Source organism: Drosophila novamexicana, unplaced genomic scaffold (genome assembly GCF_003285875.2).
Source record: "Drosophila novamexicana strain 15010-1031.04,08,12 unplaced genomic scaffold, DnovRS2.1 tig00000820-arrow-pilon, whole genome shotgun sequence".
In the NCBI taxonomy this organism is placed as follows: Eukaryota; Metazoa; Arthropoda; class Insecta; order Diptera; family Drosophilidae; genus Drosophila; species Drosophila novamexicana.
The window spans coordinates 1,328,028-1,350,978 of NW_020824828.1; the positions used below are offsets into that span (position 1 = coordinate 1,328,028).

The 22,951-nt window shown below is 41.6% G+C and overlaps 1 protein-coding gene across 2 annotated transcripts; it reads left to right on the top strand.

Annotated features, from left to right (window-relative positions):
• The first annotated feature begins 6,376 nt into the window (after window positions 1-6,376).
• LOC115764299 (runt-related transcription factor 3) lies at window positions 6,377-22,435 on the top strand. 2 transcript variants are annotated; one of them, XM_030707232.1, is made up of 5 exons: window positions 6,377-6,932; window positions 14,259-14,372; window positions 15,922-16,038; window positions 20,425-20,622; window positions 21,285-22,435. In XM_030707232.1, exons 1-5 carry the CDS (start codon window positions 6,377-6,379, stop codon window positions 22,253-22,255), a joined length of 1,956 nt encoding a protein of 651 aa, XP_030563092.1. In that variant the 3' UTR covers window positions 22,256-22,435. The 2 variants fall into 2 exon arrangements, with proteins under 2 accessions (XP_030563092.1, XP_030563093.1); XM_030707233.1 differs by having other exon boundaries at window positions 15,937-16,038; window positions 21,285-22,434.
• Window positions 22,436-22,951: the final 516 nt, after the last annotated feature.

Below are 22,951 nucleotides of genomic sequence, written 5' to 3' on the forward strand. Positions count from 1 at the left end.
GGACACAAAATGTCGTCACATTGTCGTCTCGAGGCCAACACCAGCTCCCAGCTGCAGCTCCAGGCTGGATGTGGCTGCACTTCGTTGTTGCGTCGTGTGATGGCATCTCGTTTGGCATCGTTTTGTTTCTTCGTCGTTTATCAAATGGCCAACGGGGCCGCCGTTGGGCGACGCGTCGGCTAAGTGACAAGCAAAACCGCGAATTGACCAGAGAAAGTCCAACTCCAGTTGCGGCAGTTGCTTTTCGGTGTCCTACACGCGTCCACACACACATAGCACACCAAGGACAGCAAGGACACACACTGGACACGGGCGAAGGACGAAGGATTGCATGCACACGCAGCTAGCCAGAACGTCTGCCACTGCACGTCGTTAATGGAGGAGGCACTGCACTGGACGAGCCAAAGTACCCGTGCCCGCAACGGAGCGGGAAAACGGACCCAGACGAAGGACGAGCATGTGGATGAGAACGAGAAGCAAAAGATGCGTGCATCGCTTTCAGCTTTCAGTTTTACGTTGCGTGTGCCCTTACCCTCGCTCTTGCCCCTGGGGGCTGGTGGCTGGTGTCTGGTGGTTCGACTGGTTGTTGGCGCCTGGTGCCAGCGAGCATTGTTTTGGCCCAAAGTTGACCAAAAACTTGGGATTGTTGGATGCTCGTTTTTGGTTTTCTGGCCAGCCAGCCGGCCAGCAAAAAGGGAGTGCAGCCGGAAGGATTCCATTGCAATGCATTGCACTGCATCGTCCTCAAATGCAGCAAGTCCTTTTTTGCTGCATTTTGGCCGACTACGGTAACCGGCAGCCGGTCGTAGAGCAGCGGCATGAGCATGGCGTGACTCAGAGGCGTCTGTATCAATTTATGGTTGAATTTGGTCTCTTCTCTTTGGCTGTTGATTTCTGCCTAGTCCTGGCGTGTGCGTGCCTACGAGTGCATGTGTGACTGCGTGTGTGTATGAGTGCGTGTGCGTGCGTGCTTGGATGTGCGTTGGATTGTATGTGTTGAAGTCTAGGAAATGTTCTCGGCATGCCGGAAATAAGTTTGCTGCCCGCAAAGTTAGTTGATTTAGGCATTAAAGCGAAGCCATTGGTCCAGCCTCTGACCAGCCTCGTCCTTCGTTCTGCAAAGCACTTGCACAAGGCACTTGAGCGTTTATAAACAATGTATGGCTTAATTTGCTGTTAGTTAGTAGCAAATGTTGTTAATTTAGAGGCCGAGACCAGAGCCAGACAATATTAACAGATGCTCCTACATGGCTGCTATTTTAGATAATTTGTGTCTGTAGTTACGTAAAAATACCAAGCGCCACAGCAACTTCAGATAATAAATTAAAGGATATTGGACGCTGCTTCCAAAAACTAGCCCCTTAGCAATAATTGAGAATTTGATCTCGACCCAAGAGCTTGCACAAGCCAATATGGTCAAATAACTCCAATAATGGTTTTGGCTTTAGTTATTTAGTTTTTGTTGCTGGGCCAACCTCAAAAGTTCTTTATTATGAATCAGGCTATTTATGTAGAAAAATGTGATTCGAGCTTTGCCTCAATTGCTTTTTGGGAAACAGGCTTGGCTCAGAGTACAAATGAAATAGAAAATTCTGGCTCGGAGCACTGAGATCAACGACGCAAAAATCTTCAGGGTCTTCTTGGCATTTCGACGAAGCACTGTCTAGGAGTTAAGTTCTATGTATAGATTATCTCATAAGCTGCCTTGCCAGGAAAAATACTATCTAGGGCAGAGGATCTGTCCAGCACGGCATCAAGGCCATGTTAGCTAAGTGTCACTTGCCCATTGGCTCATTGTAAGGAAATAAGAGCGAAAATCATTAAAGATCATTAAAGATAAGAAGAATTTAGTCAGCCAGGGCTAGACTCATTGGTGACCTTTTAGGGCACGCTATTAAGAGGATGGCTGCTCATCAAGATAGTAGCTGATCAAATTATTCGGCAATGCAGCAACCACTTCGCAAATGCCCAACTGTGAATCTGACACATTGCAAGATTCCTTAGCTTATGTTCTTCAAAGTTTAGACTAAGCAATATATATAGCCTTCACTCTATCCTAGCAACTAGGACTCTGCGAATATTAAAGTGATATATTATAAAAATGTGCTGATCACAAAAATACAAAAATCTATATATTTTAAAAAATGTATTTGTTTCGATTAAGATCTAATTAAGAAAGTTGTGAAGTATTTATTTGTGCTTGTAAATAACGGAAATAAGAACAAATCGAATTTTAACTAGTACTTTGTGTTGGAATCATTTTATTTTTACCTGTGCCACATTCAAATTAGATATATTTGAAACAAATTATATGAAACCGAAGCGATGTTAAGATGAAATACTGCTTTTATCACGAAATTTACACGACGTTTAACTCAGTTTTAAAAATACAAATATGTTTAATTTTTGGTTATTGCTAAAAACTAATTTAAATTCAAGACGTTCTTTATTTTGGAAATGTTTTAACACAATATGTTAAAGTTAAAAAGTTCAAAAACACACACACACATACTTTGTCTCTCGCTGTCTCTCTCTCTCTCTCTTATCCACACACACACATAGCTAAGCACACACGCATAAATGGAATACCACAGACGGGGAATAAAAACCCAAAGTCCAATTAAAATTTAACTACATCAAAGTAGCAGCAGCAGCCGCATCAGTAGCTGTTTTAGATGAGACATCCCCGACACCTACACACACACACACACACACACACACACACACACATACGCACAGACACACGCATATGTATATACAATATATGTATATATATGGCTATAATATTAAACAAGTTTTGTATTTTGGGTTCGGGTGCGGATTGTGTTCGTGTGCTCTGTGGGAGCACAACAGCTGGACACGGACATGGACATTCCAACTATGAGCAAAAAAAACGAAGCACGCTCACACCCACACACACACAATGACCATACAGCTCACACACACACTAACACTAGCGCACACCTACACTCTCAGAGTATCCATGGCATGTCGAAATTGCGCAGCTTTACGGCAAATGCCGCAAATTGAAACAATTTACATGTTGTACATGTGTGTGGGGCCATCAAAGGGTTAAGCTTGCGTGTAAACCGTCTGTACATGAGCGTGTGTGTGCGTGCTTGTGTGTGTGCCTGTGTGTGTGTGTTTGCCCGCTATTGATACCAATGCACGATTGAGCATCGCCGCCGTCGCCTCTCTAACAAAACCATGAATTTTGATTTAGCCCCAAGCCTGAAAGCTGCCTGTGACCAGAAAAACCCGGCCAAAAAATTGACAGTCGCGCAAAAAAAAAAAAAACAATAAAGGACAATAGCACAACAACAGCAACAACAACGAGGTGACAAGCCGCGCGTGACCCGTTGCCCAGCTTTCCAAAACTTGCAGTTACCCAACGTTGATGGCGACGGCAAGCTGGGATTATGGCGCGCTTCTCCAGCGGAGTTTCAGCTGCTCCACACATTAAATATTTTTTCTCTTCTTTTGAGTTCGCCACAATTTAATAAAGTGCGGCTTGACCAACTGTTGTGATACGCTTCGCAATGGACACTAGCTGTATGGGCCACAACATCGAAGCAGGCGAACAATAAAATATCATCCATATGGGTGTTTTCTTGCCATACCTAGCTACCTTCTTAACGTTTTTACAATTTACCAAACAGTATATACCATTTTTCACTTTCTTAAGCTCTGAAGTGAGTCTTTGGGCTCCAACTTGACATCATCTTGCACTTATAAAATATTTTTCTGCGCATTTTTCTTGACAAACTATTGGTTCTAATATTATTAGAAGCTGAAATACGCCTCTCTCTGCGATTTTAATCTCTCTGCCTTTACAATACGACAGTAAATTTGAGAGGCGCCTCTCTCTGCGATTCACACAGTCTTAATAAGGCAAGGGCACGCATTAACAGATTTAGTGTTCGAAGGAAATAAAGCTAGGAATCCATGGAAATGCCTGGACTGTTTTTCCCGTTATGTTGGGCAGGTCATTAAGCACCCCGCAAGAACAGACGCAACTGTTGCCCGACTGTCACTGCTGTCTCATTCCGCGTATTGCTCCGTAATAACCTTTATAAAGTAAATTTACAATAAAAGGCAAATGGTGAATGAGGAATGGCGAGTGGCGGTTGGCAAATGGTTAATGGAGAGTGGAGAATGGAGAACGGAGCATGGAAAATGTCGGATGGCGAAATGGCTACGACACGCAGCAGCAGCCTCCATTGTCCATTTTCTGCCTGCTTGGCTATTTTTTGCTGCCATTTCTCTTTCTGCTTTTTGGTGCTTTGCTGCCCACGCGCCGACACGTTTGGCTTCCGTTGGATTTTCGCCGCGATTTCCTTTTGCGCTGTTGACGTCGCGCCATGGCCATACCCATGCCCAGTCCCAATGCCAATTGCCAGCTGTCGTTTTTTGTGCTCGTTGGCCAAAAGTCAACCCATGAGCTGTGGCATTTTTAAGTAATTTTTATCGCCGAACTGAGGTCTGGAGAAATTGGGGGAAAATCGGACAAACTGGACAGTTGGGCAGTTGGGCAGCTGGACAACTGTTTGTGGCGTCGTTGGGGGCGTGGTTCGCGCAAAAGAAATCAGCAGCTAGGAATTTTAAAGTTGTTACACGACCAGCAACAATGAAAACTCCGCCTACAAGGTCAGCGGATGCGGTCAGTACACTTCCTACCATCCGCCCAGACTGCTCCAGTGCGTGCCCGTTTGAGCTGGCGACGGGGTGTAGCACACAGTGCAAAAACTGGCAGTGACTAATGATGATGGTGATGTTGGGCTGACGCTTGGACAACGGGCTAGCAGAGTCGAGTGTCGACAAGTGACAAAATATGCAAGTATCAAACCACAAATTCTCACCCGTGAGTCCACAATCATTTTGACACTGGTTACTGCGAGGCGCAGTACATGTGCATGCGGATGCGAATACGGATGAGGACTAGATTTGCGTTTGGATAGTTGAATGCCACAGCTAGCCACATGTCCTGTGCCAGTTCCTGTTGCCGTTCCTGTCTGATATCCCCGTTGCAACGTCCTTTGTCGCGTTGCAGGAAATTGAAAAGTGCAACGCAAATTGCGTTCCGCTGAAGGTTGCACGCTCAACGTTCAACGTTCCACATTCAACGTTCAGCATTGACCATGGCGCATCCTCATGGTCGCCACTGCCCTCGCGTCGAGTGGTTGACAATTGATTTGTGTTTATGTGTGCTGCCCGGTCTGCTCACTTGGATGCCGCACAGCCAGAGCACGGATTCGCCCGGACCAAGCAACATGGCCCTAGCCATGACCATGTAAAATGCCGGTTGACTGTGATTTAAAGACATTAACATGATGGGTCTGCAAATTTCGTGGACGGCACAGGCTGAAATTTAAGTCAATTTAAGCCCACTCCATCCCCAGCTCTAAGATACGCTGTTATAGATGGGCCAAACTTGCACACTATTTGGAGTTTTACAAACTTTAATGATGGAATCTTAATTATCATATCTAAATTTCGTAGTGCTATATGTGCTAATAACTATATTTTTATAATGATTTATATATACATTTTTTGCTGAAAGCTGCTGGTGATAATTTGGTTAAAAATCCAATAGAAAATTTGCTGGTTCTTTAAATTATTATGTGTTTATCTTTCCCTCTATGCTTTTCCTATGTTTCCCTCTTTAAGAGAGAAAAACAAACATCTTCAAGACAAAGAAAATAATAATGTCTGCTCTGAATCAGGACTAGATCTAAAGGAAGAGGTTATAGAAAAAGCCAATTATATGCCATAAACATGTTCGATCCTTATTGATATTTCACGTTGTTTGAGAATTACGGAGATGATCTGCTTATTTCACAAGCAGTGCACAAAAAGGCATTGTATAATATTATGCTGAAAGAAAATTTTGTGGGAGGGTGAGGGGCTACTAGATATTATTCCACATTCTTAAAAAATGAATACTTAATTAATAATTATTATTATTTTAAAAAACTATATAGTAATTCAGTGTACTTACAAGATGACTGTTTTTTATATATTTTTTGTTTTGTAATACCAAAAGTCTAATCTATGGCATTTTCTCCGATTTTTTATGTCTTTTTCAGCTGTTTAGGCAGCGAGTGAATATCGTTAATCCAACCAACGTTTGGGCAAATCAGACAAAATTGTTCGCCTAAAAAAAGTGCAAGCTCACGCTCAAGGACATCTGGAGCAGTTTGAGCAGGAGCCGCCGCACTATACGCACCAACACTTGCACCACTCGCAGCACCACTCGCAGCAGCAACAGCACCACTCGCATCAGCAACAGCAGCAGCAGCATCACCAGCACCCCTACAACAACCACTACAGCACACAGCAGCATCACAACAACATCCACTACAACAACGGCCACAAAATGCATTTGACAACCACGAGCAGCAACTCGACGGCATCGAATGCCAATAGCAACAACAACAACAATAACAGCAACAACAATAATAACAACACAGCTAACAACAACAACTCCAGCAGCAGCAACAACAACAACACAAGCAACACGAATGGCTCCAACAACAACAACAACAACAGCTCAAGCAGCAACAACAACACCGAACAGAACACGCCCCCAACACCCGCCCAGCTACTAAATGAGGCATACACCAAAATGACCTCGGACATATTGGCTGAACGCACCTTGGGCGATTTCCTCACCGAGCATCCCGGCGAGCTAATAAGAACAAGCAGCCCGCTCTTCGTCTGCACCGTCCTGCCACCGCACTGGCGCTCCAATAAGACACTGCCGGTGGCCTTCAAGGTCGTCTCCTTGGGCGACATCATGGACGGCACCATGGTCACGGTTCGCGCTGGCAACGATGAGAACTACTGCGCCGAGCTGCGCAATTGCACAGCCGTCATGAAGAACCAGGTGGCCAAGTTCAACGATCTGCGATTTGTCGGACGCAGCGGCAGGGGTAAGTTTCATGCCATATCCATATATATCCAATTATAAAAATAAATAAAGAGCCGGCAACGGTCAAGGACAGCCCTTTTAACAGCAGCTAATCATGCACGACAGTCAGCAAGACATGCCAAGGATCGGCCTTCAGGTTACATTTTAGAGAAAGCCAATGAATATTCAGTTTTTGCAATAACATTTTGCAAAATGGTTATGAACAGGTGCGAGCTCGGCATTCAGATTTATTTTGAACTAACCGAATAATAGCAAACCTGAAACCCGAAATAAGTCTGAGGGCAGGGAGTTCGTTTGGTTTGGTTTTTTAACCTATTTTATATTTAAATTATAGTATAGAATAGTGAATAATAATCTGATCTATATCAAAGTCAGTACAATATTTTCTGAAAATCTATCTGTTTAATAATTTGATGTTAATTTTCCTCGCACTATTTGGTTTATTTTCAAGTCACTTTAGCCATTTCGTGACCGAAAACTATTTTAAGTGCTTCTTTATAAGTGTAATTAAAATATAATGTATATAGATGTGTACATGTATTTATAGAAGTCAGTAGCCGCTGGTTGTAGACGGGGCTTTCCTTTGTGGCTGAAATGCACTCGAAACAATTTGTTCAATTATCGCCCCCCGTTCACGCCGCTGTCCGCTGAGTGGCAAAAGTTTTGAGTGTGTTCTCCATCTCTTGTCCAAGTATTATTCAGCCACTTTTTGCACTCTGGCATCGTTTTATCTTTGCCTTTTTTTCCCGGCTTTTTTTCCACGCAGCTATCCTTTTGTATCCTTTTGTAACCGCTTGTAAAACGCTGCACAAAATTGTCAGCAGTTCATTAGCAGACGAGTTCCGAAGACTTGACATCAGTTCCGGGTGCCCAGACCCAGTCCCCCATCCACGAAACTTTACCTTAAAGTGTTTAATAGACTGCCAGGCGAAATGGACTGTGAACTGTGCGCGGGTTATGTCAGATTGAAGTTGAAAACTGACTTTTGACACGGCCAGATAGTCAGCATGGGTAATTAGGTAAATATCTTTTATAGAAGACATTACTTGTCAGGCACATTACTTAAATCAGGTGGTACTGAAATTGTCTTCAGGCAGATACATCTTCTATCTTCACGGTGGTTTCGTCCTTAAGCCTCGCGCGCGGTGTGCCGTTACCGAGCCCATCCCGTTCCGATAATATCAATGCCAAACAATACCAATAAAACGACTGAAGTTGCCCGTAAATAAGATATTAAAATTACTGCTGGATTTGAGCTGTCGACCTGCCTAGTCCCATATTATAACATCAATCATTTGGTCAGTCAGGACAAACACTTTAATGTATTTTTATAGAGTAAACTTTATAAATTCAGGCATAACGGAAATGGAGACTTGTGTTATTCAAACGAACCCAAACGGAATCAGCTAAACTCTGTTTCCATACAGACATAGGCAGACACTGCGGAGGTTGAAGAGATACAGATGAGCAGACAGAGAGAGAGATAGAGAGAGAAAGGGAGAGAAAGAGAGAAGGAGAGAGAGAGAGAGAGAGAGAGCGGCTTACGCATCCGCTGCGGTAAAACCGCAAAAACCAAAGCTCTAACTGCGGCATTTGCGACAGGGCGAGCGATGTCCAGCCGGGACCTACACCAAAGTCTGCCGAATGTGCTGCAGGATTCATGCAATGTCATTCAGTGGGCATGCCAATAGACGTGTCCGTCTTCTCATTTCTCACATCCGCATATGGATTCGCATTGAGGCGTTTAATTGTAAATTTCCATTCATTTAGGCCGTCTGGCAGCCCGAATGACGCAGACCAACGTCAACGTTCTGGCTAACAAGCCGCTGCGGACCGTGTTGTCGATGCAGATCGCGCAGACGGCTTGCCTGTGGCTAACATGAACTAGCTTTACGCATTCACGTCCTCGTTGTGACAGCACATAACGGGGGGAAAGTTATGTGTTTCATTTGATTTGCATGCCCATTGTTATATTGGATTCCTTTTGTTATAAATTGGCGACTGTTTCTTTTTCGCTTGATTAATTCGCTGCTGACGCTCAGCATTTCTGTGACAACCACAACGCAGAACTCACACTTAAGGGCATAATCGATATTCTAAGATTCAGTTGGTTACTTTGGCTATTAATTGCAACGGTTGTGGTTTGGTGTTTTGTTTCTGGTTCCGATTCGGCTTGGCTCGGCTCGGCTCGGCTAAGCTGCGTATGATTGATTTGTGTGTTTGCATTCCGCTAACCGGTGGCTGCCTGGCATGGCGGCCGCCATTTTGTTTTAGCTTCTGCTGCTGTCGCCTGCTAATTACGATAGCAAAATAGGAAATGCACATCCACCAACTCACCCCCTTTCCCCTACCACATCTGCTGGTGTTTTCTCCTACCCTTTGGGTGTATCGTGTGCGCGCGTCATGCAATTTAATTACCCGGGCATCGATTTATTTGGCCCCTGCGCTCAGCACTAGGCTACACTTTTAATTAGCAAAGTGCCATGCACATGCACGCAATAACACACAAATACGCATACACACACACACACACATATATACACGCACACGCACGCACACACGTGCACAGAGCATGCGGGGTAGAGCTAGAGGTTGCGCAGGGGCTGTCGGTGCCAGTTGGCGATTGTTACGGAGTTTGCAGCCAAAAGCAAGTTTCGCGTCGATAACTTCTCCATCGCATCATATCACAAAGTGCCGCACCACACCACACTACGCGCACCACACCACTCCGAACCACATCAACATTATCGATAAAGATAGCATGTTAAGCTTAGGGTTCGCGGCGTTGAGGTTTTTATTTACACAACTCTCCCAAGCCATTTAAGACAGCCGCAAAATGAACTGCACAAGCCCCCTTTCAACCAACCCAGCCAAGGCAAACAATCGAAAGTGAAAGGCGGCGTTGCCCCAAAAAATTGTATAAAAAGACAAACGACAAAAAGGGCGCACGTTCCGAGTGTTCCACTGTGGCTCAGAGTTTGGGGCCGAGACCCAGGCCGTGTCTGGAGTAAACCAAGACAAATGCCTGGCTAAAGTCAAGACCCCAATCTGTTAAAAGAAGGCGGCGTTAAAAAGGCAAGACAGAAAAATGAAAAGAAAAACAAAAAATAATACAAATAAAAAACTTCTACGAACTGACACCTTGACAGCGCCAAGGCTTGGGTTTCAGGATCTGTGTAAAGAGGCGCCACGCTCCATTCGTACATTTTTGAATGCGTGCGCCCAATTTGTTTTTGGCTTTTGGGTCCTTATTGTTGTTGTGTTTTCATGCTGAAAATGTTGTGGGTAAATGTGCGGCGCTTGAGTTTTGGCTTTGGAGTTTGAAGAAAGCAACAGGCAGCCATTAAATTGTGTCACAGTCAAAACGAGCTCACTTATAGAGATCGCTCTTTGACAAGGTTCATTTTAATCAGCTATATACATTGAAATTAGCTGCATCTATAACAATAATTTATGCCTTAGGGCTGCGCTATTTTAGCCCTTTTTATCATTTTATTGGGCTTTAGAAGCACACAGCTATTAATGATAACAACACCTTTATTGCAGTTATACATAAGTAAGCTATTTATACTCACCTGCAAATTCACACGCACACTTATTCCATTGTCATACATCATAAGGCGGGAGGCGAACTTTTATATGAAGACATCACTAAAAAACAGAGAAAATGATTATTAGCTTAATAATCCAGTTTGCTTGAATTAGTAAGAGTCACGTGGTAGAGCAATATTTACAAATTTATATTTGATTAATTTTTAGCTCAGCTTTATATACACACATATTTAAATGCATGTATACAGTATGTATTAAAATAAATACAAATAACAATATGCATAAATACTATTCTATACTTCTTACTTTTATTTTTAATTTAACAAGTCGTAGTTATATTAATAATACATACCAGTTCTTGCAATGGCCACATTTAAATTTGATGCCGCCTCCTCTGCTAAATTCATGGCCACCGTCGTCTTCTCCATAGTTGAATCCGCCTCCTCAATGACTGAAGTTTCCGTATCTTCTATAGATAAAGCCAGCATCTCCTCCAATATTAAAGTCGCCGCCTCTTCCATTACTGAAGCTGCAGTGGAGTTTTTTCCACGCAAAAGGTCATAGTAATCTGATTTATTTAAAAAGTTATGTTAACAAAACTCTATTTTTAAAATAACAATAAAAAAAAAGAAACAATAAAGTAATTTCTTCGGATTTGGTGAAGCATTTCCCAGAAAGTCGATATTAGAGAGGACTTTGGCACCTCAGAATAATATTAAATTCTTCAATATAATATTCTTCTATAAAAAATCTAGGACATAGAGCCTGCCGAAAGCTTTACGTAATAAGCCTAAGTCAAATTAAGTTTCTTTTCTTTGTTGTTATCGATAGTTTCGCAGCAAAATAGCAACATATTTTAAAATGTTACTATTTCGGATTAACTCTTAATTATTTTAATGCGTAGAATGACATTCATATAAATTTTCCTTCGGGTATTTAAATGTTCCATTCACAAGTGAAGATTATTTGTTCAGCTTGTTCCACCACCTTTCCCTCGAAGAGTAGGCATTTTGTATACGGCATTAAAATCAAAGCTGTTGACAAATAACTGAAATCCTTGTTGCAAATCCTTGGCAATTTACAGAACAAGCGTCATAAATCAATTGGGTAAAGAAAGGCATACAAAGCACACACGTGTCGTGCCAGTAAGTGGGGATCTCTCAGCGGGGCGGGTGTGGGCAGCAAAGACAAAGTGAAGTGGGCCCACACACAAGCACACACTCATGTCTCTGCCTGTCAGTCAATGCGTGTGGCTGTGTCACAAATCACAAGAAGGCACACACAGCCATGCACACAGACATTCACGCAGAGGCAACTTGGGCACATCATCGTTTGCGTGGCTTAAAATTACAATTTGCAGATTATTTGCAATTAAATTTTTGGCTCATATCCAAAAGTTTCAATATTTTTGTTTAAATATTTACCTTGTTTGTCATATTTTGCCTGCCTTGGCAAACTTACGAATACGTGCACGCACACACACACTCTGTATGGGTACATATATTGGTTTATCATTTTTTTTTTTTGTCAGCCATTTGAAATTTCTGTTTACTTTGTGTTTACCTGTGTGCACTAAGTCCTTAAAAGCTTTCTGAGCCTTCTAATCCAGCCATTAAGTCGGCTAACACAAAAACGCATTTGTGGCTTATTTGGTTTCCCCTCGAATTTTCCTCACGGTTTTTTCTTTATTGTTTTTCGGTTTTCTTCTTGAAACTTGTTGATTTATGAGGCTTACAGCATTCAACAAAAAATGTTTTGTTCACCGATTAGGCATTGTTAGGGGTCAACAGCTTTGGGAAATTTATCAGATTAGATCCAATCAAATCGAATCTATAAATAAAAGAATTATATTCCAATTCATATGTGTGCTGGGGTAAAATTAAAAAAAAAAAGTTTAAAAAATATATATTTAAATATATTTTAACATGACTATACAACAACTAAGCGCACAATTATAAAAATTATTGTAATTTAAAATAACATTGAATAAAATTAATTAATGTCATTAAGTAATAGTATATTATATTGTAATTGAATGGGCAATATTGATTTTGAAATATGGTAATCTCACAAATGCTGCAATAAAAAGGTATATGGCTGCATAAGAATTAAATCTTTGTCCAAAATCTCTGCACAAAAGTCTTGCTTATTCCAAGAATATTTGAGTTCTATGACTGCCACAGCTCAAATCGATAAACCACTTTCAAGACTTTTGTTTTACCAAAATTGTATTTGTTTCAAATGCTTAAATCGTTGGAAAAACCCCAAATGACCCCACTCCGAATTAGACTAAAAAAGAATTGCCGAAAAGTAGCACGACAATGAACAAAACTTGACGGCAAGAAAGACAAAGTGTAATAGGACAACGTGCAAAAGCATTTTGCAGCGGCAGGACAGTCGGACAACGGGGCACAGGGGCAGAGGGCGTAGCCACTAGAAATGACTGCAGACAGACTCTAGATGAAGTTCATTTTTTATGGCAAGCATCGAGCCATCAGCCCTGTGCTCGAAACTGGGTAGCAAGATGACAACCAGGCAGCGTAAGAAAGAAGAAGAATGCGACCCCAAGGCGGAGATTAAGACAAAAATTAAGGCTGCATTGTTAGCAGTGGGCGCAGTGGAGTGTGGCAGCAACATGTGTAAGCCTCAGACGCTTTGGGTCTCGGGGTCTTCGTGTGTGTGTGTGTGTGGTTTATTGTGGTGCGTGCCGAAATGATTTACGCTTTGTTTGTCAACTTAAAAAGCAAACGGCGGCAACAGGCAAAGCCCTTGAAGACATTGCACATACGCCGCGTTGTCATTGACAGACAAAAAAGGCAGCACGGCTGCGTTTCAAGTGCTAGGTGGGGTGCGGTAAGGAGGAAGCGGGAAGGGAGACAGTTTTCGCAGTTGTTAGTCGAGAACAGGAGTTGGCTGAAATGCTTTTAATTGAATCGCAGCATCGTCGTGGGCCTGGCAACACTTGACAATAGCAAAAAGAAGTCAGCCAAGTGGTTGGGGCAGTCCTTCTCCAAGTCAGGCTGGTTAGGTAGGGAGGTAGGCGTAACAAGTTAATTAAAAGAAAACTGTGTGGCACAAATGAAATAAATCTTAGCTTTCAACTGCCAGTGAAGCGATGTGTGTGTGTGTGTGTGTGTGTCATGTGTTGCAGACAATGAGTCTGAATTGTAATTAATTCTAAGAAGGGAAGTGGGGGTGGGTGTTTACCAAACGCGATCTATTATTAATAAATTAAATTTTAAATGATAATAAGTAAATAATAAAAATAAAATAAGCTCAAAATCAATTAGTATGCAATATAAATGGGAAGAATTGAAGACATAAATCAACGATTTTATATAGTTAAAAATTAAATCGATAAATATTCGAAAAAAGAGTCGAAAAATTACAACAAAAAAAATACAAATAGAATGGATAGAAGATTAACAGGATATTGTATTGCGACTAACTTGGCTGGCACGAGAGAGCCTCTAAAAAATGGCCGACCTGTGCCTGTTAACAGCTAATTTCCGGTCTCCTCGGATCCCACCAAACCCTGCTGTTAGTCCCATTTAGTCTGATGCTATGCTCATTAGCCTTAAAAGCCAGACAGCCTGTTTATATTATTGTGCCGTAGTAAACAAATAACTTTGATTTTTACGATGTGACAATCGACCGATGTTTTGAGGCCGTGAATGTGGGTACATGCGTGTGTAGAATACATTCGAAGAACTGCCAGTCATAAATTTGTTAAATTGAATTTCGTTTTCTTTTTGTGTGTTTGGCCTCGTTACAGGAAAGAGCTTCACATTAACCATCACAGTGTCAACGAATCCACCACATATAGCCACATATAACAAGGCGATCAAAGTAACCGTCGATGGGCCACGCGAGCCGCGCTCCAAAACCAGTAAGTATAAATAGTACCCAATGGGCCAATGGGCAGTGTCCGATAGGCCGTGCCCTGTGGCCAGGAGCATACTTATTGCACTCACTACACAAGCGCAAAGCTGCAGAACAAATTAATTTATTTTAGCAAGGAATGATACTTTATTAAAGCACTAAGCACAGATATACACACAAGAGCACACCCTTTACCTCTTTTGTTCATTTTTATACCCTGCACTCATTGAAATTTGGTAAATAAAAGGGTATACTAGATCCGGGAATGTGCATGCAACTGGATACAGAAAATACCTCCCACACCATAATATATATTCTTACTGAGCTTGATTTGAATTTTTATGTATATATATATAAGGGCTAGAGATTCCGAATTTGGGATGTGGGTTCTTAAGTAGTTGTGTAATACAGCCACGCATTTTTCATAAGATTGGAACTACAAGCATAGAAGTTAAGGAAAAGCACAGACGCTGTATAGAAAAAGTTCGCATTTTTGTAATGGCAGCTTGGCGCTGCGTATAGGATATCTTCTAGTCGGGCACTTTTGGCTAGCGCGCTATTATTTGTGAAGTTTGCTGTCCTTGTACAGCGTTCAATATGCATTGTCGACTCAACGTTTAGTATCTGCAAATGCATATTTATAAGCATGCAAATATTTTACTTTGCATATGTTAAGGCCGACCAGCTCAGACTCGGATCCAGACTAACAACAACACTTGCAGAAGTTGCAGTTGTTGCTCTTATTGTCATTGTTGCCAGTGTAATCTGTTGAGTCCGAGAGCAACAATTCAATCCATGGCATGATTTATTTCCTTAGCAGCCAGACTGCAGCACTCTGGCCTCTGGCTTTGAAAAAAACAGAGAACACAGGGCTCTGCGGCATAAGCACGCACACAATCTCACGCTACACACACAAATACACACACACACACACAAATATAAACGAGAGTTAGGTTTAAGCTGCTGCTACCAACATCAGACAAAAGGTTATTATTTTATAATGAATACAATCTGCTGTAGAATTGCAGCTGCATAATGGGAGACAGCTCATAGCTGTAAAACAAGAGAGAGAGAGTGGTAGAGGGAGAAAGAGGGAGAGGGAACGTGAAGGTGATAGAAAGTGTGTGTGTCTGTGAGTTGATAACATTTACCATAACACAGCATGACCAAATATGGCTTTCAACTAGATTTCTAACACATATTTTGTTTCTATAGGCACTAAAGAAATGTAGTGAAGACAAATAGGAGTGATTTAGTTAGAAGTGTTCGACTTGCAGATATCCATAGCATAGCTGCTGTTACAAATATTCAGACCTCCTTCTAGGGACTCTAGGGAACAACTATTTTTCTATTGGCAAGCTTCTATTAGAAACCAATTAAAATTATATGACATATTAAAACTGTATTAATTCAAATCTATTATCAACATTTTGGGTTCTTTTGAATTGATTATTCATGCACACATTCACACACACACAAACACACACACACACATAAAAATAACTCCAAAAGAACATTTAGTTAAGGACAGATAATTAAAACTGAAAAAAACTTAGTGTTATCCCTTTTAGGGCAACAACAACAATTTCACTTCGCATTTGGCCAGCGACCGTTCCACTTCTCGACGGATCCCCTATCCGGCTTCCGGATGCCGCCAATTGGCAACTGTCAGAGTGAGTACCATCTAATCAATATCCTGCATACATTGTAATTCATAAACTTGTCTCATCATTGATGAAGCTTGCATTCGTTGTTGAATATTTTGTTTTCTGATTTTCGGCTTTTCATTTACCACTCTGGGGTAACAGTATACGCAAAAAAAAAACCGCATGCAACTAAAATACACAATCGGTTGAAGGTGGGTCTTGTGCATAAGGAGAGCTGTGTGGACTGTGCGGGCTGTGTGGTGTGCCCCAATGCAACCGCATAAAATCACACGAAGCGATTAGGTGGCAGGCTTAAAAAAAAAGGAACAATAACACAAACAACGTCAAGTTTTAAACTGCGGCCAGACAAAACCAACAAAAAGTGCAACAATAATTAAATCGATACAGTTTATTGAAAAAAAAAACCAATACATTATATAATAAAAATAAATCTTGAAATCAATTTTTCACGCTATAAGCGACTGCATTAATTAGGCGTTCAATTATATATATTAATTTTTTTGTTAATAAAACTTTACATGCGCCAAAAAGTAGGCAACAAAAGCAGCAACCTTGCAAGCAGTAGTTCGCGACTGCTTAATGCTCTGTTCACAATATTAGGATACAAAATTTGGTTACAAATGAGATTGAGAGAACTTTAATTGAATCTTTCTGATGACATGTTATGATACGTAGTCGTACAAGCCAGAGTTATGACTTTTACTTAACAGCTGTGTTGAATGGGGGCTGTTGGCTTACATACTCTTTATTAATAAGGGCAACAGGGTATTAAAAAATTGTCGCTGCAACATTGACATTTCGCTTTACCTTGCCCTAAATTATTATTGTTATTGCTGTTATTGCGAACTGCGCTGTTATTAAACTGTTGGCCACTTTATTTAACCAAAGTTTACTATACAAACAAATAAACGTTGGTCAAAGCCAACAACAACAACATTGACAATGACAATCGACAAACGGCACAAAAAGCAGGCGTCAAAAATGCGTATGACTCGTGTTATTTATCTTTCTGTGTATACGCAGCTTTAACTATGTTTTCGTGCGCGCGCGTGTGTGTGTGTGTGTATGAGTGTGTTTGTCGCCATTTTGTATTGTTGTTGCTGTGCGCGAGTTAAAGGGCATAAATCACGGCACACACACGAATTATTATTTAAATTCAAAGCAACAAAAGCGCTAACAAACATTGTACATAGGTATTTATACCTATGCATAAAAAAGGCTGACTGACTGGTTGTCTGACTGGCTGACTGACTGACTGATTGATCTGTTCTTATCCTTCGAGCGGTAAGCCCTGAAAGCAGAAGTTAGAATCTGCTTTCTTTTGGAACGAAAATCAGCTTGAGCTAAATGAAAAACTTCAAGAGCAACGCAGCCACAGAGGCCCCAGCCTGCTTGGCTTGGGTGTCTAAGCGTCGGACCAGCACAAGATAGGTCGTCGGTACAAATTTAGCAACATTTGTCATTGTTTATATATCATTAAAATGTGGTTATTCACAGATAAAAGGGAATAATAATACATTGAAAACAACATTTAAATAATTAAAATTTTTGTCGCCCGACAAAACCGACTATGATTTCATAGTAGCCTTAAGGTCTGTACATTGATCACGAGGATTGGGAATTGAAATTAGTTTAAATTTTATTTAAGAAAATAGCTGTTATTTAGATATTTTCGTTTGATCCGACCGACGCCGGGCTATTTCCTTTAGTACATATAAGTTGCCTAAGTTTTAACTGTTTGTTAAATTGCCCGCCAAACAGGCTGCTGTCATGGGTGAGAGTCATAAATCAATAATTAAAATTGTGGGCAAGTTTTTTGCTGTGTCTGCGTTGTTAGTGAATTTAATTTAATAATACATTTAAAAATGCATTTATATTAAATTTGATGTCTCAATTTAAATAGAGAATTAATTGGCGTTCAACAACGACAAAACCTGCGTTTAATCGTTAGTCAAACGTGACAGTAACTTAAATTTAACCATATTTCGTGATATTTTTTATCTGCTCACTTTTATTCCATAAACTGAAATAATTACTAGCGGTGCCTTTAAACAAATATCAAATGCAATTCAATCAGCATACAAAATGGCCTGCCAATGACTGTCAATTTGCACTTGTTCTCAGTGGCAGTACCTCGGCAGTGCCCGCCTGCCCCTGTCTCCGGCCACGCCATAAGGCCAGTGCCCGGGCCCCAAGCGATACCCCGCTTGTCTAGCATGAGGCGCACAAATCAAAATGCAAATTACGCGATTTACAGGCTGACATTTGCCAGGCGACATTGCAATCTATGACTGTTTCTCATTTATATGCACGTTATATTTATAAATATATATCTATATATATACATTTATGTGCATATATGTACTTGTACATATGTGATTGTGTGTATATTTGTGTAGTTGGCCACACTATATGCAATGAATATATGTATGCGTGTGTAAATAATGATTACTGAAAGCGTCTGTTGTTACTGATTACCCATAATTTAATTGTAAATATGCAAAAAGCAAAATAACCTGAATTATTTATTAACAAACTTTATTGACAGTCGCTGCTTGACTTAATTACTGGCATATATTTTATTAATTTCGCAAAAAATAAAATATAACGATAAACATTAAAAATCAAGTTACGTGCACACATCACATTGTCAATGGCTGGTAAAGAGCGACGTATCCTAGAGTTGAAAAAATAACAGTCTATCAGATCTGAGAACGAGCTATATTTATAGTGTTCCTTATAAAATATTAATGTGATATGGACTTATGAACTGTCTGCCTAGTCAATTTCAACCTTTTCCTTAAGTTTTTCTTATAAGCCCGCTGATTCCTATGAAAAATTCAAGAAGTAGGCAGAGCAGTAGAAAGTAATAGATCGAGATACCACACAAATCGATTTTTATTAAAGATTCTTGTTCCTGTTTGGCATCGCAAAGCTTCATTTGAGTCGAAAGTGAGCTAAGGCCGGACCTTTAAGTGGGAGAGAGCTTTGGCGACGTGATTAGCCCGCGTGACTTAGATATCTAAGCGTCGGACCAACAAGCGAGAGGTCGCTGGCTAAATTGAGCTGCAATTTTTAGTTTTTATACTTGTTTACTTGAGCACTTATAAATATCTGAAATTGGCACGAATGTGTATTCGAAATATGCTGGCATTTTCAACATCATTTAAAAATTAGCGGGCAACGTCGGTTTTTTTTTCTAGTAGATGTTATAATTTGAATAAATCACAAAACATTTTGAGACTTAATTAATAAAATGTAAGCATGACAGCCATTAGCTAAATTGTCTCCGATAAATCAATGCAAGAGATAAGTGCAGAGTACAATTCGAGTTAGCTTTCTTTGGAAGTTGACTGTAGTAGGCATATATTTGCGAAATACCCACATTTGGATTGGCTTTGCGAACGTATAAACCGTTCTGACTTGTTAATAATTAAGTAACAAAATATGCGCAGAGAAAGTCAATCGTTGTGACAACAAACATCAGACAGCAGACCGAAACAGCAACAACAACAACAAGAACAACAGAAACATCAACAGCAACAAACTGTACACAAAAAGCAACGTAATTAATGGAGGTAGAAGCATTTAAGCCAATAGCATTAATAAAGCCACCACAAAATCAATATCCGGATACGAAAATGCGCCCGTCGCCTATAAAAACTAATTAATAATTTCCGAATGGGCTATTAATTAAGCCTAATTATCTGTGCATGAGTCTGGACCCGCAACGTGGTCTGTACTTCATCCGAAACCCTAGTTAACCCCTTCCCTCCTGGCCCCCACCGCCAGCCCTGCCCACGATATGGGCCTAATATTGGCATTGGCCCACCTTTAACGTTTACATTGAAACCATTTTGGCCGCTGACCGTCGCATCAGAGATTCGTTTGTAATTTTTATGGACAGCTCTAGCTGAAGTCCCGCATAATGGCCATGATGGAGCTGCAATTAGCGGCCCACATGTGCCATAAATTTGAAAGCCGTAGACGCGTAACACGGGCGAGCTTTCGGTCGATGGCCGATGGCTGGATTGGGGGTTCACTTATTGACAATAATTGTATGCAGTGTGGCGAAACGATAAAGACATTTTTTGCGAACCGATTCGCTTGCCCGCTTCGGTTCGGTTTGAGGTACTTTGTTGCATTTGATTTCGTTTTGTTGCTGATTTTGCCATCGATTTCGGTTTTCACTTTTGAGTTCTGCACACATGACGTATACTTCATCTGCTGAGTATTCTAGTTTTTATCACGTTCTTCTCTTTGTTTGTTTTTCTCATCTCACGCACACGCATCAATCTAACACGTATATAAAAACACAAACAAAAACAAAAACAAAAACATAAAAAATCAAAATCGATACCAACAACAAAGATATGTCCCAATTTGGTTTAGGTGCCAGCAACACGCATTGGGGCTACGGTTCAGCGGCATCTGCATACTCGCCGTACTTAGCTAGCAGCGGACTATCCTCCTGCACTACGCCCACCTCAGCGCAGTTTAACAATCCAGCGTTGGGCTTCACCTGTTCCTCCAATGACCAAAGCAACAATCAGGACTTTGGGGGCGCCACCAATCGCGACTGTGTGCCAAGTAAGTGAAAAGCTTTTTTTTTATCTATAGTCTATAAATATCGATCATAAACATTGAGTAAAAGATAAAATTAATTGTATTTAAACTTCTATTGTGGAATCAGTTACTTATCAAATTTTTTTTATATATATTTCTAATTGTCAAATGTCAATTTGGCCTATTTTGGAATTAGATTCGATGTGAAAAAAAAACATTTATATACTTTTCGACCCTTTTCCTTTTTGGTGTTCTTGAGTCCGAGTGAGTCCGAATCGATTCCAAATAATAGTTATTGAGTATCCCAAGAAAAAACATGAACGGTTTTATTAAAATAGTTTTTGTTAAGCTTGTTCAAGTTTTTCTTGAACAATAACTATGCAGAGAAAATTGCTCGACAAAATAAATATTTTGAATACTGAAATAAGGACAAGTTTCTTGTCTATATATTTTGGTTCATCCCAAAGGCAAACGCTTTAATAAAGACTAGATTGGATAAGAAGCGATGTAAGGAACAGGCCCGTTTATAATATTTTTATATTAGCTAGTGTTTCAATAATTTATTATTTGTATAAGAAGTCTTAAGTCTTTTTGTTCCGTCTTCCAAGTCTGAGATGCAAATTTCTTTTATAAAATCAATTTCTTTCCTAAATTTTATTCATGCTTACTTTGTTTATTTGGCGCAGTGCTGCCAGACTCGACAGCCAGCGATTTGGATCAGCATCTGAGCAGTCTGGTCGGATCCTCCAGTGGCCAGATGTCGCATCATAGCTTGTTGGGCGCCAGTGGACAGACATCTATTACATCGACAGTGAATGGGGCGGGCGCCGGCAGCGGGGCAACCGCAGGAAGTGCCACGGGCGCTGGCGGCGGCGGTGGTGCCAACTCGATTCTGGTGCCACGATATCATACCAACGCCAGCAATGAGTATAACGTGCATTCCAGCCAGAACGGACCGCGCAGCCTGAGCGACAGCTCGCAGGCCGAATCGCCGGTGCAGGAGGATCTGCTGTCCACCAACACACCCAACTTGGGCAGCGGCAGCGGCGCCGGTGCGAGCAATGGCGGCGCCGCCAACGGTGCTGCTAGTGCTGCAGGCGGTGGCAGCGGCGCCTCAGCGGGTGCTTCGGCTGGCGCTGGTAATCCCGCCATGCTGGGCGCCAATCAAAACTTTCCGGGCATTGTTAACCAGGCACAGCATGCCTCTGCCTCGGCGTATGGCGGCGGCGTAGGTGTTGGCGTGGGCGGAGGGCATGGCGGCGGTGCTGGGGCCACAGCCGCCGGCTGCAATGGATCGCTCTACCCGGTGCTCCCAGCCAGCCTGCTCTACTCGCAGCTATATACTGCCGCCAATCAGTCGGCTCACGGCTTTCATTCGCACACGCTGCCGGCGCATGCGTCGCCCAACTCCTCCGTGCATGGGGAGCTGCAGAGCGTAATGGATCACATCAGCAATGTCGGCGTACGGCAGCAGCATAACATTATGACCGGCGGGGGCGTGGCGCATCCAGGCGATCTGACACTGATTGGCAACTGCGGCGCGTCGGTGAGAAACATCGAGGACGGGAACACAAATCGTCAGGTGGCCGCGCTTGCTGCCCATCGCGGCCACCACAACCCAACTGACAACGGGGGCAGCGTCTGGAGGCCATATTGAGGTCAGGTTCTGTGGTGCGGCTCCGCAGTTCTTTAGTGCCACGAGCACGTCGAGGGGCGAGCGGCGGAGAAGCAGCACGAGCATTTGCAAGACAGTGGGAATAGGTACTTGGGTGGGGATATGGGTGGGGATGGGAATGGGACTGGAAGTGGAAGTGGGAATGGGTGTGGGGGCGTGGGTTACTGAGTGTACATTTCTGTATATACTTTTCTAGGCGTACTTGACATAATTTTTTTTTTTTTTTGAATGCCAATGATAAGAGTGAAGGAACTTTTAGTAGAATTTGTTGGAGTTCTCAAAACTCAAAACTAACATAAAAAAATAAAAAGTAAAAATATACAAAACTTCTTTATGTTTGTATAGCGTATCAGTATAGTCAAATGTTAAGCATGAAAAGAAAACCAAAGTAAGAAGCCACTATATATAATTAAACTAGCAAATGGATGTTGCGAAAAACGTTTTCAGAATCGCTTTCGTCTCAAATTCGCAACGATTTCGACACAATTTCGCCACTAAAAAACTTGACGTCCTGGCGAAATCGTTACGCACTTGAGCAGCTGAGAATGTTTGCAATAGATTTTTAGATACTTTTAACTACTCGTCTGTAGATCACAGATGAAACTACATTATAGGCAGCATTGGGTCATTGGGTTTCCCAAAAAGAAGCAGTAGTCCCAGGCCCGCGGATTGCCCGAG

Excerpts from the sequence above, each read along its gene's own strand:
- LOC115764299 (XM_030707232.1), top strand. The coding sequence starts at position 6,377 with ATGCATTTGACAACCACGAGCAGCAACTCGACGGCATCGAATGCCAAT. Across the intron at positions 6,933-14,258 it reads TGTCGGACGCAGCGGCAGGG|GAAAGAGCTTCACATTAACC; the intron begins GTAAGTTTCATG and ends GCCTCGTTACAG. Across the intron at positions 14,373-15,921 it reads CGAGCCGCGCTCCAAAACCA|TGTTATCCCTTTTAGGGCAA; the intron begins GTAAGTATAAAT and ends AAAAAAACTTAG.